The 16,671-nt window shown below is 38.1% G+C and overlaps 1 protein-coding gene across 6 annotated transcripts in view; it reads right to left on the bottom strand.

Moving 5' to 3' along the window:
• Window positions 1-16,671, bottom strand: part of LOC110840824 (receptor-type tyrosine-protein phosphatase T) — an 87,322-nt gene that overhangs the window by 35,835 nt on the left and 34,816 nt on the right. For 5 of the 6 annotated variants that reach the window (XM_087351527.1, XM_087351528.1, XM_087351526.1 and 2 more), the window contains 4 exons: window positions 14,077-14,266; window positions 6,267-6,593; window positions 3,459-3,715; window positions 2,681-2,753 (listed from right to left, as the gene is read on the bottom strand). In XM_087351527.1, the coding sequence (XP_087207653.1) occupies window positions 2,681-2,753; window positions 3,459-3,715; window positions 6,267-6,593; window positions 14,077-14,266 (847 nt within the window). The remainder of the gene's footprint in view (window positions 1-2,680; window positions 2,754-3,458; window positions 3,716-6,266; window positions 6,594-14,076; window positions 14,267-16,671) is intronic. The other variant, XM_087351529.1, reaches the window with a different exon arrangement.

Genomic DNA, 16,671 nt, shown 5'->3' with positions numbered 1-16,671 from the left:
GACTATTCACTGTTCATCCATTGCTCACGCTGGCTAGGGACCACAGATTCAACATTCAAGACTCAGTCTCATTTGTCATCAGCTCAACAATATTTCAAGTCTCATAGCCATCACTTATTCAATTTTCTTTAAAACCAGCAATGTTTTTGTAAATTACACGATGTTGTTAGTTCAGTCTACTCACTTTTTGAAATTTCGTAAGAGGCTTACTGGATCCTTTCAAAAAGTGAAAGGGCAGAGCATGAAATCCTAGACTTACGTGTGCACGATGCATTGCAGCTCACAACTTTTAATTCTTACTTGGGGTTTACAAGAAAAGGGGAAGAGACCATGAAGCCCTCATGAGATGTCATGGCTATTATTCATCACATTATGTTTTTATATAGCCAATGGGAAGACAAAAGATTCTGAGTTGCATAGTAGCAAGCTTTCACCAAATTTAGTCTGCTCTTAATTGAAATTCTGTCATCATGCCTCTTGATATTAGTATTATTTTCAAACAATTTATTGATTTTTTCCTTCATCTGGTCTGTATTATCACCACTACATTCTTATTTAATTTACATTCAAAATTCAACCATAATGCAGATATTTAAACTTTTGCAGTGATTCATTATTTTTGGGTGCTGAAACCATGTATAAGCTGACTTGTCAACACATCAGAGAACTACATTGCCTGTATCAGGGCTGAAGAGAGGAATGTCAAGAAACAGCTGATTTATATTAGGAACGGAGATGAATCAGGTCATGAGATATGGTCAGAGCCAGGGATAAGAATGTGAGAGATGAAGCCAAGTCCAGGCCAATAGGAAAGAGCCCTGATAGAGGCAGTGTAGTCCTCTGAAATGTCAGCAACATGCCAACTTCCACATGGTTCTAGTATTCAAAAGCAGGGTCAAATCCAACCCTTAGGGCCCTTGTCCACGACAAGAATTCCTGCCGGAACGGTAATTCCGCCGGCCGGTAGACAAAACCGAGTGACCTTGTCCACGGAGACGGCAGGCGTGCAGAAATTGTTTCACTCGAGTCAAGGTGAGTCTGGTACACGGGTGCGGTAGAATGGATACAGATGTATGCACCCTAATTGCACTATATTATTTTTACAAAAAGGAAACAGCGATGACGTAGAAGATATTGGGTGCATCCTGTGTTGCAAGACCGATTTAAATTTGGTGCAATTAATACGCTGTTTGAAAAACTACGACAGGAGTGAGCATACATCCTTCCAAGCTTGCAAAGTTAGCCGCCTGTCTTTGTACTCTTCACTTGACTTATCCCACAGTATTGGTCTTTCCTCGACAAGCGTAATTAATAATTCACAGTCAATACCGAATTCTGCGCTCATTGTAATGAAAAGAAAAAAAATAATACCACAGACTATGAAACTTGCACGCTCTCTCAAGACCAACTGATGACTGACGGCGAGCTAGCCGGCTCGTGGACACGTAGACATGTTAATGCAGACTGATAGATTTGCTGTGATGGCTCGTGGACAAACACTCATATGAAACAATGTATCACTACCAACCCGATAAATCTATCGGAACGGCGGACGGCGAAAATTCTTGTCGTGGACAAGGGCCCTTAATGTTCATACAGGATATCATATTAAGCATGTTTCTGAAACCTACGTACTCAACACTATTCAGCTATCAAGCAGCCTGTTGTACACCTTCAAGCTACTGTATAAGCAATTATCTGTGAAAAAATCCATATGATAAACCATTAAAGGCCCACTGTGTCTCTTAAGACATAGCATTGGTATCCCTAGTTGGCCCTGTAAACTTTAAGACAAGATGCGCATCACATCACGTAACGTTGCTTCATGATCATCATTTTAGGTAGAATAGTGCCGCTGGCAAAAAATTACGTATGTTTAAATGTTTTAACCCACTAACATTTCTGATGGCTATAAGATATTCAGGTCTTATAAGATACTTTGGTGGCTATGAAACATCACAAGATTAAAATAAAAGACTGATTTATTGGTCAATTGCTGTTCTGTTTCTGATGCATTTTTTCTAAATCTTTTAATTAATTTTGATACGTACTTTGAACAATTTAATAAAGACTGCTAGTGGGCAACTCACAAATAATGAGACTAGTTCCAGCTTAAACAAAGCTATATACAAACAACCACACTGCCAGGGAAATGTGATATTCTGACACTACGTTGTGTACGTAGTTTGGCCATTCTGCAATTTGGAATTTCATGAGGCAAGCATTCATATTGCAATCTTCATCAGTCACTGTACAATGGATTCTCACCATTTACACAAGAAAACACCTCGAATAGGTAAACATTTAAAATCTGAGACCACAAATTAAGAAATAATTATTACATTACTGAGGTGTGAAATCAAACCTATGAGTAGCATAACACGGCAACATAAAATTCCAACGAGAGACTACGCCACATGAAGTTATGACTGCAAACACTTCCATTGGCTGGAACAGAACACGATACAACGTTGTTACCTACAAAATGGTGGAATGCATCAAAAAAGAACCTAACCTTGCCATGATATTCTATGTCATGACAAACAAGCTTCGTGCTGGAGCCAGCCACATGCCACGATACAAATACGCTGAAAACGGACATAGTCCAGCAGACCACAAGTAATGCATGAGGCTAAAAATATGTAGCACATGAAACACATCAATTTTGTACAGTCCATACCTTTTTCTTGTGTTTTGACAGTAAGATTCACTGCTTCCCCAAACAAATTTGGTTCCTTGTTTTTAGCTGTAATCTGAAACAAAATATTTTCCTTTTGTCATTTTCATAGAATAATAAAGAATAGCAATGTAAAAGGCGAAACAAATATTTAATTTAATAATATATTTAAGTCGCTATATTTCCTGACGGGATGCACTTACATATGAAAATACATTCTTAGCAGAAGCCTAAGTACTTTCGCATAGGCTCCGATGGTATAAAGGTATAATGGAAAATGGTGGAAGACAATCCTTCCATCCCACAGTTTTGAGCATCAATCACATCAGTATTAGTGATTGTAGAAAATTAAGCAGTAAGAGTTTCAACTAGCCAATAATGACATAACTACCACACTATATTTCATGAAAATCTGATTGGCCATTCTCAAGTTATTAAAAGGGATATCATGCACTCTAAATGACCACTGACAGATGGCAGCATTACTTGGCTAAAAGACACAACAGAAGACACTGACAGAACACGTCTTCATATAGAGAACACCTAAAACTAAAGAAATGAATCACTGATATTCTGTAGTTGACAATCCAGGGACTTGTAGCAAACTTTCTTCGTGTGGTCACTAAAGGAAGCAAAGGAAAAACTGCAGCTGAAAAACATTAAGATTTCGTGCTAAGAGATTATTATAGATGTACAAACTGCAGAGCCAAGCCAATCCGTTAAACACGATATAGCAGATATTTTTAGTTCTGTCTGATGAAACAGCTGCATTATCACTTACCTTGATAATGTAATCCTTATTTTCAATAATTCCATCACTGGAATTAAGTTTGAAGCAAATCTTTCCTTTCCAGTAATCACACTTTTCAAAGTTATTATGCACATCTTCCTTGAAATCATAGCTGTGAGCAGACTGAAGCTTGTATTCCACCTTATATTTCTCTAACTCTCCACGAGGAGGGAATGGCGCTTCCCATCGTAAATATATCCAACTACTTCCAAATGAAAAGGCAACTGGAGAAATGACAGGCCCAGGCACTATAAAAAAAGAAATCAATTCCTACATTTCAGGCAATTGTGTTACCAAAGTGAATGGAAAATAATATCACCATTGCCAATACACCAACTCTGAGATGGAAGAAACAGAAGCATAATTTAATGTTTATTTTGTTTTATTTGTGATGTATAAAATGATGCTTTCACTACGTTAAACTATATTTTGTTTGATGATTTATCAAAAATGAATTGGAAAGGATGCATAAGGAAGTAGTCATGCCCTAATTTTAGGTTCTATCTCAGTGTTTGCCTTGAGGAAAATTTTACTCTGGGTCCTGCTGAATATGAAGTGGGAGTCTAATCATTCAGCCATGCTATTCTGTCATAATTTAATGTTAGTTACTGAAAATTTGTACATCAACAATTTTTTGAAGTATGCATTTGTAAAATGACTTTTGTTTAGACATGGAAAATAAATTATGACTTCAATAAATCCACCTGCTTTATTAGTTAAAACAATATTTCTACTGCTATGCCGTCAGAAAGGAAACCTTTAGATTTGACTTTTATTGGAGGCTTGCCACATTCATTAAAATTGTTGGGGAGAAGGGCTTAGGGTTCCTTGCTATTTCACCAGCCGTCAGGCAATATCAGTGTCTTGCAAACATAAAAGGGATGAAGAAGGCCTAGAAAACAGCTTTTATATGTTGCTCTGTACAGAATTGTTTGCAGATGTGTTACGGACTGGCTTTCATTCAGAGAGGGTGGAATGCACAATTCTGAGAGAGAGCCATTATATGCAGTCACCAATCACTCGTCATTACGCTGTTGAATCATGTATTAAGAATGTTAATTGTGCCTAGTCCTGAGTATCACTAACCAGTTACACTTGTCAAAATTCATCATACACTATGATTCCATAAGACCCTGAAGACACCTGGTGAACTTTTATCATACCCATATTGATAGTGACTTATTTATAATTGGTGCTTTTATTATAATTGTCCTGATATTCAGTATTCTTGTAGTTACTGGGTTTGTTGTGAATATCTCGATAGAACTCTTATTTTCTGAATGTTGACTGAAGAAGCCTATAAAAATATACATTACACTCTATTGTCATATATATATATATATATATATATATATATATATATATATATATGTCTTTTTTCTGTATATGTGTATTATTTTCTTGTACTTATTGGTGTCCTATGTTTTGTTTAACAAGAGGTTATGGGATTTATTGCATGTTCAGAACGTTGCAGGGGTTTTAATAGTCTAGTTGATAGTCGGAGGAGGGATGTAATATGCTTGTTTTTAATACTGGTACAGAGTGTTAATTATCAGATCAAGATTATCTGTATGAGCATCATTTAAGTGTATGGTTTGTTTGTGGGTGCAGTGTACCTGGTATTTTTTAAGAATGTCTAAAATATTTTCCCTCTTTCACCATTTTTATAATACATAATTTCATCTATTGTTCCATAGGAGTGTCCTGTCTGTAAAATGTGCATATCTGGATGTGCTCTGGTTGTTTCAGATTGCTTGAATTAGTTCATTAAACCTTATTTAAAATATATGGCCAGTATGATCCACAAATACAAATTAAAATGACCACTCCTATTTTCAAGAAAGATCGATAAAATCGTAACCATTTTAACTTAAAAACCAACAGACATTGTACGTAACTGAAGCCTGATTTAGATAAATCACTAACCAGCATATTCAAGGGTGAAATAGTGTGTAAGAAATGAACAAGAAATGCCTGATGATGGGCTAATTAGCCCATAACATGTAGTGATCCGTTACGTATGAAACATGAAGAAGTATGAGTATCTGTCTGTTGTGTAAAATGACAATAACAAGCACACAAGCCAGGAAAAATGAATAGACACAGCAGAGATAATAATTTTCCGACCTGTAAGAGGATAGAGACAGTCTGACCAATTAACAACATGTAACAGAACAATTAAATATATTTTCAATAACTAAAACAACTTGTACTCATCTAAGAGTCCTACCAACTGTCTAATAGATCAAAGCCAACGAAAAGTTGGGACCCGCCCTTTACACTATTATAAAAAACCTCTCTCCAGGAATCTGATAATGGCCTTTATGTAACTGTGGTATAATTTCAGAATTTATTTTACACAAGGATGGCTGTCTTCTGGGTTGCACCATGTAGTCTGGTAGAAGTTTACTGACGCGATGATGGAGGCAGCAAGGACCTCAGAAACGTCAGTAAACTTCTACCAGACTGCATGGCGCAACAACCCAGAAGACAGCCATTTTCAGACTCACCACCGTGAAAACCTCAAATCCTTTATTTTACATCTCAATTTAAGTTATCCATTCAATTATCAAAACAATAGGCATAACAAAAATATCACACTCTGGAAATTATATGGAAGCAATGTGTAGTCAATTCAAAATATTGTCAATTATTTTACATTAGACATGTAATTGATTTATTCCTTTCCTGGCTGTAAGGTGTGATAACAAGCTTCAAAAGCAGGTTAATGGATCATGAAGTATATAAATATCCTAACAGTATCACTAACCATTCTTTGCTTCAGACTCTGTCACTTACCATCTGGTAATGTTGTGAAGTTAACACTGTATGGAAGTGCTGGATTTGTTAAATTCTTTGGACTCCTAACAAACACACTGGCAAGGTACTGTGTGTATGGAATTAATTTTTCAAACCTAGCGAATTGTTCTTGTTCCTTTTGTTGCACTACTGGCATTATCTGAGTTGTTCTGGCCCATGGACTTAAACCAATCAGTGTTACATCATAGCCTTTAATTGAACCTTTTATAGCTGTACAATCTTTTGGTGGAGACCAGTAAAACTCAACATATTCTTTATTTGTCTCTACTGAGCGTTTGCCTGGTTCTGGACGAACTTGTGGAATATCTGAAACAAAATTCTTAATTAGCTGGTCCAAGATACTGCTGAGCTGCAAATTTAAAATATACCAATTGATAACAATTGCTATGAACACACAGTACCTCATATCCCAGTGGAAATTGCTGCCTAAACTGAAAATTACAAAATACAGGTAGCCCTCGATTCCTTCTCGAAGGTATCACCACCTTGTCGAAGGCAATCTGCCGGGTGAGGAGGCTTGCGTGCTCAAATGACCCTTAGGGCTATGCCGGCCTGAGCTTCGGCTCATGGTAGGGTCACCCAAGCCGGACAGGTCTAAGGAGATGCGCTAGACTAAGAGTGATACCCTGGTCCTCCAGGTTGGGGGTTGGGTGTAGGGCTAACAACCTTTCACCTTTAAAAAAATATGTGTTACGAAAAAATCAACCAAGCCTCGGATCAGGACGGACTCTTTGGCACGACCACGGCAATTGAAAAAGGACATGAGATTTGGTACTTGGAACATTAGGAGCCTCTATAGGGCTGGGGCACTGAAATCAGTGTGTAGGGAATTAGGGAATTATAAGTTAGACTTAGTGGCAGTGCAGGAAGTGCGAAGGGAGGGGGAGGGCACGATCCCAGTGGACAATTTTACATTTTTCTATGGAAAGGGGAATGACAATCATCAGCTAGGGACGGGTTTTTTTGTTCATAGCAGAATTAGGGCAGCAGTTAAGAGAGTAGAATTTGTTAGTGACAGGTTGTCTTACGCAATTTTGGAAGGACGTTGGTGCGACATCATTGTCCTTAATGTTCATGCCCCAAATGAAGACAAAAGCGATGATATCAAGGATAGCTTTTATGAAGAATTGGAATCAGTATTTGATACATTTGGCAAGTATCACATGAAAATTCTGCTAGGAGATTTCAATGCAAAAATTGGGAGGATATCTTCAAACCCACAATAGGCAGCGAGAGTCTCCATGCACTTAGTAATGATAACGGTGTTAGAGCAGTAACCTTCGCTACGTCAAAAGATTTAATTGTAAAAAGTACAAAATTTCCACACCGTGATGTTCATAAATACACTTGGACTTCCCCAGATGGCAGAACACACAATCAAATAGATCATGTTTTAGTAGATAAGAGAAGGCAGACAAATGTAATTGATGTGAGATCATTCAGAGGAGCAGATTGCGACACTGATCATTATCTGGTGGTAGCAAAAGTGAGGGAGCGGCTTTCAGTAAGTAGACGAACTAAACAAAATTTTGACACAGAAAGATTTGATTTGAAAAAAGTAAGTGAGGGAGAGGCAAAGGAACAATATCAAGTTGAAATTTCGAATAGGTTTCAAATTTTAGAGACAAATGAGGATAATGAAAGTGTGGACATCAACAGGGAGTGGGAAAATGTCAGAAACTGCATCAAAATTTCAGCAAAAGAGAAACTAGGATACTACAGGAGAAAGCAAAATAAACCGTGGTTTGATGAAGAATGTTCAAAATTAATAGATCGAAGGAAGCAAACAAAATTTCAATGGTTGCAGAACCCAAACAAAACAAATGCGGATAATCTATGTAACGTGAGACGTGAGGCTAGTAGAACCTTTAGGACTAAGAAAAGGGAATACCTGAAGGGCAAAATTGCTGAACTTGAGACAAATAATAAGGAAAAAAACATCAGAGACCTGTACAGAGGCATTCATAACTTTAAGAAAGGATATCAACCCCAGACCAATTTGGTAAAGGATGATAGTGGCAATTTGCTTGCAGATCCAATAAAAATTGTGAATAGGTGGAAAAATTTCTTTAGCGAGCTCTTAAATGTTCATGATACTGGTGATATTAGACAGATTAAAATGCATACAGCTGAACTGTTGGTGCCAGAACCTAGCTTAGTTAAAGTGGAACTAGCCATTGGGAAGTTGAAAAGTTATAAATCTCCAGGAATTGATCAGATTCCGGCCGAATTAATTAAAGCAGGTGGCAAAGGGTTGCATATGAGGATCCATAAGCTTATTCAGTTAATTTGGGATAAGGAAGAGATGCCACAACAATGGAAGGAATCCATAATTATTCCTATTCATAAGAAGGGGGACAAGACTGAGTGTGGTAATTACCGAGGAATATCGCTGCTATCAACCTCATACAAAATTCTATCCAACATTCTTTTGGCAAGATTAACCCCATATGCGAATGAAATTATTGGGGATCATCAGTGTGGGTTCAGACGAAACAGATCAACGATTGATCAGATCTTTTGCATTCGTCAGATACTAGAGAAAAAATGGGAGTTCGGTGGGACCGTACATCAGTTATTTATAGATTTAAAAAAAGCCTATGACTCTGTGAAGAGAGAAGTGCTATATAATATTCTTATTGAATTTGGTATACCAAAGAAGCTAGTGGGTCTAATAAAAATGTGCTTAAATGAAACCTGTAGCAAAATTCGAGTAGGTAAATATGTATCTGAGACATTCCTCATCAAGAACGGTTTAAAACAAGAAGATGCTTTGTCTCCCTTGCTATTTAACTTTGCGCTAGAATACGCCATCAGGAAGGTCCAAGGTAGGCAGGAGGGTTTGCAATTGAATGGGACACATCAGCTATTGGCATATGCTGATGATGTTAATTTATTGGGGGACGATATAAATACAATAAAGAGGAACGCAGAAGTTTTACTAGAGGCTGGTAGACAAGTGGGGCTGGAAGTAAATTCAGAAAAAACTAAGTACATGTTACTATCTCGTCATCAGAAGACAGGCGGGCAGAATTATCTTAGGGTGGCTAATAAATCCTTTGAAAGGGTTACAAAGTTCAAATATTTGGGAACAACAATAACAAATCAAAATGATACTTGTGAGGAAGTTAGGAGGAGACTAAATTCCGGAAATGCTTGCTACTTCTCAGTCCAAAATATTTTGTCTTCCCGTCTGATTTCTAAGAACCTGAAAATTAAAGTATACAAAACAATAATCTTGCCTATTGTTTTGTATGGGTGCGAAACATGGTCTCTCACTCAGAGGGAGAAACACAGATTGCAGGTGTTTGAGAATCGGGTGTTGAGGAGGATATTTGGGCCTAAGAGGGAAGACGATGGGGCGTGGAGAAAACTGCACAATGACGAGCTTAAAAATCTGTACTGCTCCCCCAATATTGTGAGGGTGATTAAGTCGAGAAGAGTGAGATGGGCGGGACATGTAGCGCGCATGGATGGGACAAGAGGTGTGCACCGGGTACTGGTTGGGAAACCTGAAGGGAAGAGACCGCTGGGGAGACCTAGACGTAGATGGGAGGATAATCTCAGGCGGGATCTATGGGAGATAGGAGTTGAAGGAAACTGGATTTTGTTGGCCCAGGACAGGGTCCGGTGGAGGGCTTTGGTTAATTCGGTGATGAACCTTTGGGTTCGGTAAGCCATCTAGTTAGTTAGTTAGCCCTCGATTTACGCCGGGGATGCGTTCCTGGATGAACCGGAGTAAATTGGAACTCTTTTATCATGTAAATAAATGGGAAGTCAATGACATACGTTTCCAGCACACAAACATTGACGAGTAATATAATGGCATTACATTTAAAGCTCCGAAATAACGTAAATAAAATAAAAGGAATATAAAAAATATATTTTATTCACTTACAATCGGCAATTCGTTGGTCCTCGCGATTCTTTCATGTGATTGATGCGTAGTCATCTCTGCTGTTATGTGATAGTTGCATTCATGGAAGACGCCGGCCTATAGAAAATCGCGTAGTAAAAATAACCCCGGTACCTCGGCAGAGATTAAATTAGTCCTTTGCAAGTTTAAAGCGCCGGGAATGAAATTGCATAAGAGCAAACTCGCATATGCAAATGTTTGCATTTCACAAACAGATTTTACCGATTCATCGATCTCATTGGAGCAAATTCGCGTTAACGAAACTTACGTAAGTGCAGAGATGACAGTATTTATTATTTTTATTCAAAATCAGCGATGTAAGAATTACGATTTAGTATAAGACTCAGTATGATAAACATTTAAAACGTTATAAATAATACTAAAAAAATTTTTTTTTCACTTTTTGACTTGCTGGTTTCAAAATCGGCATTATTCTGAATCGGCGAAAATTGAACCGGCGCAAATCGAGGGATACCTGTAATTACGTTTGTAGCTACCACTGGCTGTACAGGTGCATGGACAATAATCAGTTATCTGCACAAATAAAGAGAGCTGATTCACATCCTTTCTACAATTTCTGCACATTGTGCTGACCACTGAAAAATTAAATTTGCAAACCCAATACTATGTCTTCATAGTGTTATCTAGAGTAATTAGTTTCAGATATATTACTCAGAATCCCTTCTGGATGAATAAATCTTCAATGGGTCTTGAACCCAGGAGAGTTATTTGGGATTGCAGTCTTAGTTCCTGTAATCTCCTCACCAAAACAACTTTGATTTCGGGGCTGTTCTTTTATTATGCTTAATTTCTTAGGTACAGAAACCATTAATACTGGATCTCAAATTCAGGACACTTTTTGGGGGTTGTGGCCTTTCTTTCTGTAATCTCCGCTTCAAAACAAATACCTAAGGTGCTGGCACTGTTCTTCTACTTTCTATGAATATAACACAAACCCACAATTTCAATTTTAGGTGATCACACAGTATCATGATTTACTTGAATTTTATTTCAAATCAATAGCATTTTACTGTACTTTGTTTCCTGATCTCAAAATTTGTTAGTACGAATTGCTAACACTGCATAGCAAACTATGGGTGGGATTCTGTCACTTCATGTTCCACCAAATTACTAATTTCAAAAGTTTCATCTCTAATTCTAGTGAATAACATGCAATCAACACTTTAACATTTTTAATACTGAACACATTTTAAATTACTTATAAATCCAGTTCAGCAAACTGTTTTTGTACAACTTTAAGTAGTTCTGACTCACATGAATTATATATCCTGAAAGAAATAAACATTGAGGGTAATGAGTTTTCAGTTTTTCATGACACCAAATATGAAGGTAACTGACTGACTTCTGGGTTGTTATACAAGGTGCTACCCAAAAGTTCAGGGAATTTGCCCATAAAAAAATTGCCTATCATAACCCCTAGTTTCCACCGTCTCCTTCGAAGTAGTCCCCTTGGGCATGGATACAGCGATCCCAGCGTTTTTCCCATGATTCCCTGCATCCCTGGAAGTCTTCGAGTGTGAGTGTTTTAAGCACTTCTTGCGATTCTGCCTGGATCTCCTCAATTGTGTCAAAACGACGGCTTTTCAATCGAAATTTCATTTTGGGGAAAAGGAGAAAGTCGCAGGGGGGCGAGGTCAGGCGAATAGGGTGGGTGGGGAATCACTGTCGTGTTTTTGGAAGTCAAAAACTGCCGAAGAACGAGCGATGTGTGGGCGGGCGCGTTGTCGTGATGGAGAACCCAGCTGTTGTTCTCCCACTTTTCCGGACGTTTGAGCCTAATGCTCTCCCGTAGTCGCTTCAAAACATCATGGATTGTTCGTCTACGATCTGCAACAACAGCCTTTCGCACTTTCGCGATGTTTTCCGGTGTTGTGCTTGTCGATGGTCGTCCTGAACGCTCATCGTCGTCGACAAAAAAGTTTTACTTTGACTCATAGCATTCTTATTAAATGCTTCCACAAGCACGCGGTGGGTTCCTACAGAAGTTTTTTTAAGCTTAAAGCAAAATTTGATGCAGATTCTTTGCTCCTTAAAATCTGCCATTTAAAAAGTCGCTGAACCACTACAACACAACGTTACAAAAACGCACGAGACTCAAGAACGCGGCCTCTCGCCTTCACGGCTGTTGGCACACTAATACACAAAGGGTACTGCTCGCCCCATCTAGCGGCAGCAGGCCATTCCACAACCGGTTCGCGCGTAGAATTCAAATTCCCCGAATTTTTGGGTAGTACCTCGTACCATTTCTGATTCTGTTTAACAGCTGATCTGTGTGAACACACTTAATAAATCTGCACAGACAGAAGTGAAAAATGCACAAATCTGAGACATGTGAAAATCAACATTATGTGCACGCACACATGTGCATAAGAATGTGTGTCTGTATGTCTCTGTAATTTCTCAAGGTACCTTACACCAAATATGGCACTGTGTCGACTACTACTGAGTGAGAATAATTTGTGTTTTACTGCATTGAAAATCATCTAGCTAAGGCTATTTACTCAGTGTCGTACAAAAATAAATATAGAGGGATTAAACATGTAGCCAATAAACATTAAAATATAAACTTATAGACATGCATAACATTTGAAATGTATGTATCTCATTTAATATGCAAGAACATTTGTGCCTATTTCTTCTTTTACTTTTCAGTTTTTCAATTATAAACACATACACTCAGTCGACCTTGAGTTTATGATATCAACACTCACATAATTCCTTTTTATATACAGTCTTTGCAACAAAAACAAGCACTTGAAATTTCCTAAGTCCTAAACTGATGCAGGTGGCATCATAATTACAGTCATTTGTCAGTTTCAAATACAGAACTCTTAAATTAGAATGACGATGAACATTAAATCACAGGAAAATAAAAGAATATTTCTTCCTTCACACTTCTAGCCTCACCAATGCATCACAAATAATAGTGATTCATAACATTGAGGGTTACTTGAATATTCATCGCCCTGATGATGGTGGCAGTATGACCTCTGAAACGTTGGTAAACATCGACCAGACTACACAGCGCAACAACCAAGAAGACAGAAATCTTCATACTCACCGCTGTGAGAACCTCAAATCTTACTTTTAGCTTGGTAACAAACAGATACTGGACTGCACAGATAAACAATAAGAAATTAATTTTTAAATCAATCAATCTGCACATTTCAGAATACATTTTCAGTTGCTCTTGGTATGAATTTCACACAGAAACTTTTCAACATATATCGTGAAATAAATAAGCACAAAATTTTAATAATTAGGCCAACTGTGTGAATACAACACACATTAAAAATATATTTAGGTACTAAGACTTGAACTAGTAAATATGATGCCAGTCCCCACTATAGAAATTGGTCTACAAGAAAACATGGGCAACCAACAAAAGCAGAGCTTTCAGCCCTGTCTTCATTTCTACAGACTAGAAGAGTCATTAATATTCATTCGTGTCTTCTTTCAAATTCGGCAGATATGCTGATATTCTTTTAATAAACATCTAACAAGAATCATTGTAGGTAATGGAATTTATAGAAAATCCACGTACATACAAATAAAAGGAGATTACAAACGACTGTAATTACGATGGCAGCTTAAGACCCTGGCTACACGACCGTACAAAGTACGTCCGTTGCAACAGACGTAGGTGAGGACGCCACACGAGCGCAGTGTGATGCGTCAGTTGTCCCGATGGAGCCGGAAGAAGCCGTTGCGTTCTGTGGTCTTGCCCCTTCATAATTCTATGACGGACATCACGATGTGTGTTGCAACAGACGTACTTTGTACTGTCGTGTGGTCCCAGCCTTAAGCTTACATCACCCTCACATATAGTACCAAAGTCTGAAAATACATTACCCAATTCCAGTGTATCCTCGGTTATACTTGCATTTTTGCCATATGCAACAGTATACGCTGCAACCCCAACAGAGTATTCAGAGTAGGCCAACAAGTTATTTAATACAACAAAAGTTTCCTTTGTTTCAACTTGTCCCTTTGATGCATTGTTTGACTTGTATCCACCTTTGCAGGACTTATATGTGTTATGCTGAAAGAAATAAAGTTTGCATAAAATTATCAGAGAAGGTAAAAACAAAGACAATCCACTAGCACAGAATAAAGTGAAAGTGCTACACCTCATTATTATAACTCACAGGAAGATATGTTACAAGAAAACAACTTCAGTGTCAAAAAGTCTAACATTTGATAATTTACTTCTGCTTTCCTTACACTAGGCTGTCGTTAATGAGATATAACGCAGTAAGCATATCAGTTATTTTATATGCCACAAACAGCATGCAAATTTTATCAGAAAGAAAATATAATGAGGCATTCTTAACATCTATTTAATTAATCTGGTCCAACGTTATTGCAATACGGATTAATACAAAAATCATTCCTGTAAATTTGTTTTATTATGACTGGGAAAATAACATTATTATCAACTTCAAAAACAATGCTGTAACTTGACATTTAAAGATTTTAATAATTTTAAAAACTTATATTACAACCCTAATAATAAATTAACTTATAATGCGTTAAAATTACAAAGACGGTTAGATTGAAAAGTCCATTTCTGATAAATTAATGTTAATAGGATGGAGCAACATTCATTTCAGTCTTCAGCTTACAGAGCATCTAACAATATCCCTGGAGGTGCAGTAGGCCAATTGAAGTTCAGATGAATGGTTTAGGTTCGGATGCCAGCTACCGTGGATGGAGTGGAAGGCACAACACAAGAAATCCAAAAGAGATTGGAGTTTCAAAATGGCAGATAAAGTACAAGTAATCACTTGAAGTAAAATAGAAGCTAATGAATGTTTAAATTATAAAGAGTTCTGAAGATAGTGTACTACATTAAAAATTACTGGGCTTCTGGACTTTGTTCATTGTCTGATATTAAAAAAAAACATATCGTTTTGGAAACTGGACCTGTTTCTGTCACCAGGAAAAATGAAGAGTGAGAAGGGGCACATACTCAGTTGCGTTTGTTAGAAGAAACTAAGCTCAATCACTGGTCAACTTAAGTTGGAGAAACTACAACCTGAGATCAGGTTCTGTCAATGGAAAATAATAAGAAATTGCACAATGGAAATTGTGGAAATGTATATGAAGACCTGAAACCATGGCAGAAAGGAGAGAAGAAATTAAATGCCTCAAACCAAACTGAAAAAGACCCTGATGTCAGGAGCTTACATGTTGTTTTTCCAACTTAAGTTATCCAGTGATTGATGTTAGTTCTTTCTAATGGATGCAACTAAGTAGATACCCCATCACCTTCTTGATTCAATCTGGTGTTTCCCGAGCCATCCAGTCCGTAGCCAGTCATTATATTGATTGAGCTATGCCAGCTCATGAACACAGTAATAAAAATTTGAATCTCCATAAAATGTGTTAGGCCGAGTGCACACGAGCGGGAAAATGCCGCGCGTGCTCGCAGCGAGGAAACCCGTGACAGTGCACACGTAGCGTCATCGCTGCGAGCACGCCGAAAAACTCTCACCAGTACTAGATTGGATGGCAACCAAAATGGATGTGTACAGAAGAAAACGTGTAGTTTTGCCTATTTCGTTTATGAATACATCCTTAAAAAACGCAATAGGAAGTATTGGACACACCCGTTGGTTAGTTCACGGCTGTTAAAGGGGCGTTCGTGACAGTGTTTACAGATTTAAGAGAAGATGAAAGTAAATTTCATAATTATTTTCGTATGAGCTTAAAGTCGTTAGATGAGCTAGCAGCAAAACTGGATGCATCCATCAAAAGTAAAGATTCTGCGATGAGGCTTGCAATACCTCCTCCATGACTGGAAGGCGGTAGCTGTTGCGAGGATTGCGAACCACGTGTGCATTGCCCAATGCTCGCACACAGTCTGCTGCTTCGCGGCGATCGGCGAACTCGCTGCGAAGCAGCAGTGGTTGGCGAGCGCAAATTGCTCGCCGCGTCCTCGTGGCGTCACCGCCATAGTGTGCGTGGCTCCATTGCTTCGCATGTACTGCTAAAACGCGCGAGAAAATGACGCGGCGAGCTCGCCAAAATAACTCGCTCGTGTGCATCGAGCCTTAAAGTGCCTTCCACAAATCTCCTGAGAAAGCAGCAAGCATCAGGGACAGCACTGACCAGATCAATGCCATCAACTACACAGAAGAAAAAATAACTTAGCAAGCTCCTCATGATTAAAAGATGTGGCTTCAGCATATTTTCAGATGTTTTAACTTATATTGCATGAGAATAGGTGATTCAAATGCCACACTACAGCATTGCCACCTGGACTTTAGACCTGAGATTAATAATTTAATAGTACACTAGTGTACTGTATGATCGGCTGGATCGGACGTAAGCCAGGATGCATGGGCAGTAAAGGTTAAATGTCAATAATTTGGCCACAAAACTTGATCTGTAATATAAACTAAATGAAGGTATCTTACATGATTATCAGAATTCTTTAAACTG

This window comes from Zootermopsis nevadensis, unplaced genomic scaffold (genome assembly GCF_977971745.1).
Source record: "Zootermopsis nevadensis isolate Lab colony 2312 unplaced genomic scaffold, Znev_1.0 Znev_ptg000019l, whole genome shotgun sequence".
Lineage (NCBI taxonomy): Eukaryota > Metazoa > Arthropoda > Insecta > Blattodea > Termopsidae > Zootermopsis > Zootermopsis nevadensis.
The sequence above is the reverse complement of the archived record's forward strand: the minus strand, read 5'-3'. Positions and strand labels throughout refer to the sequence as shown.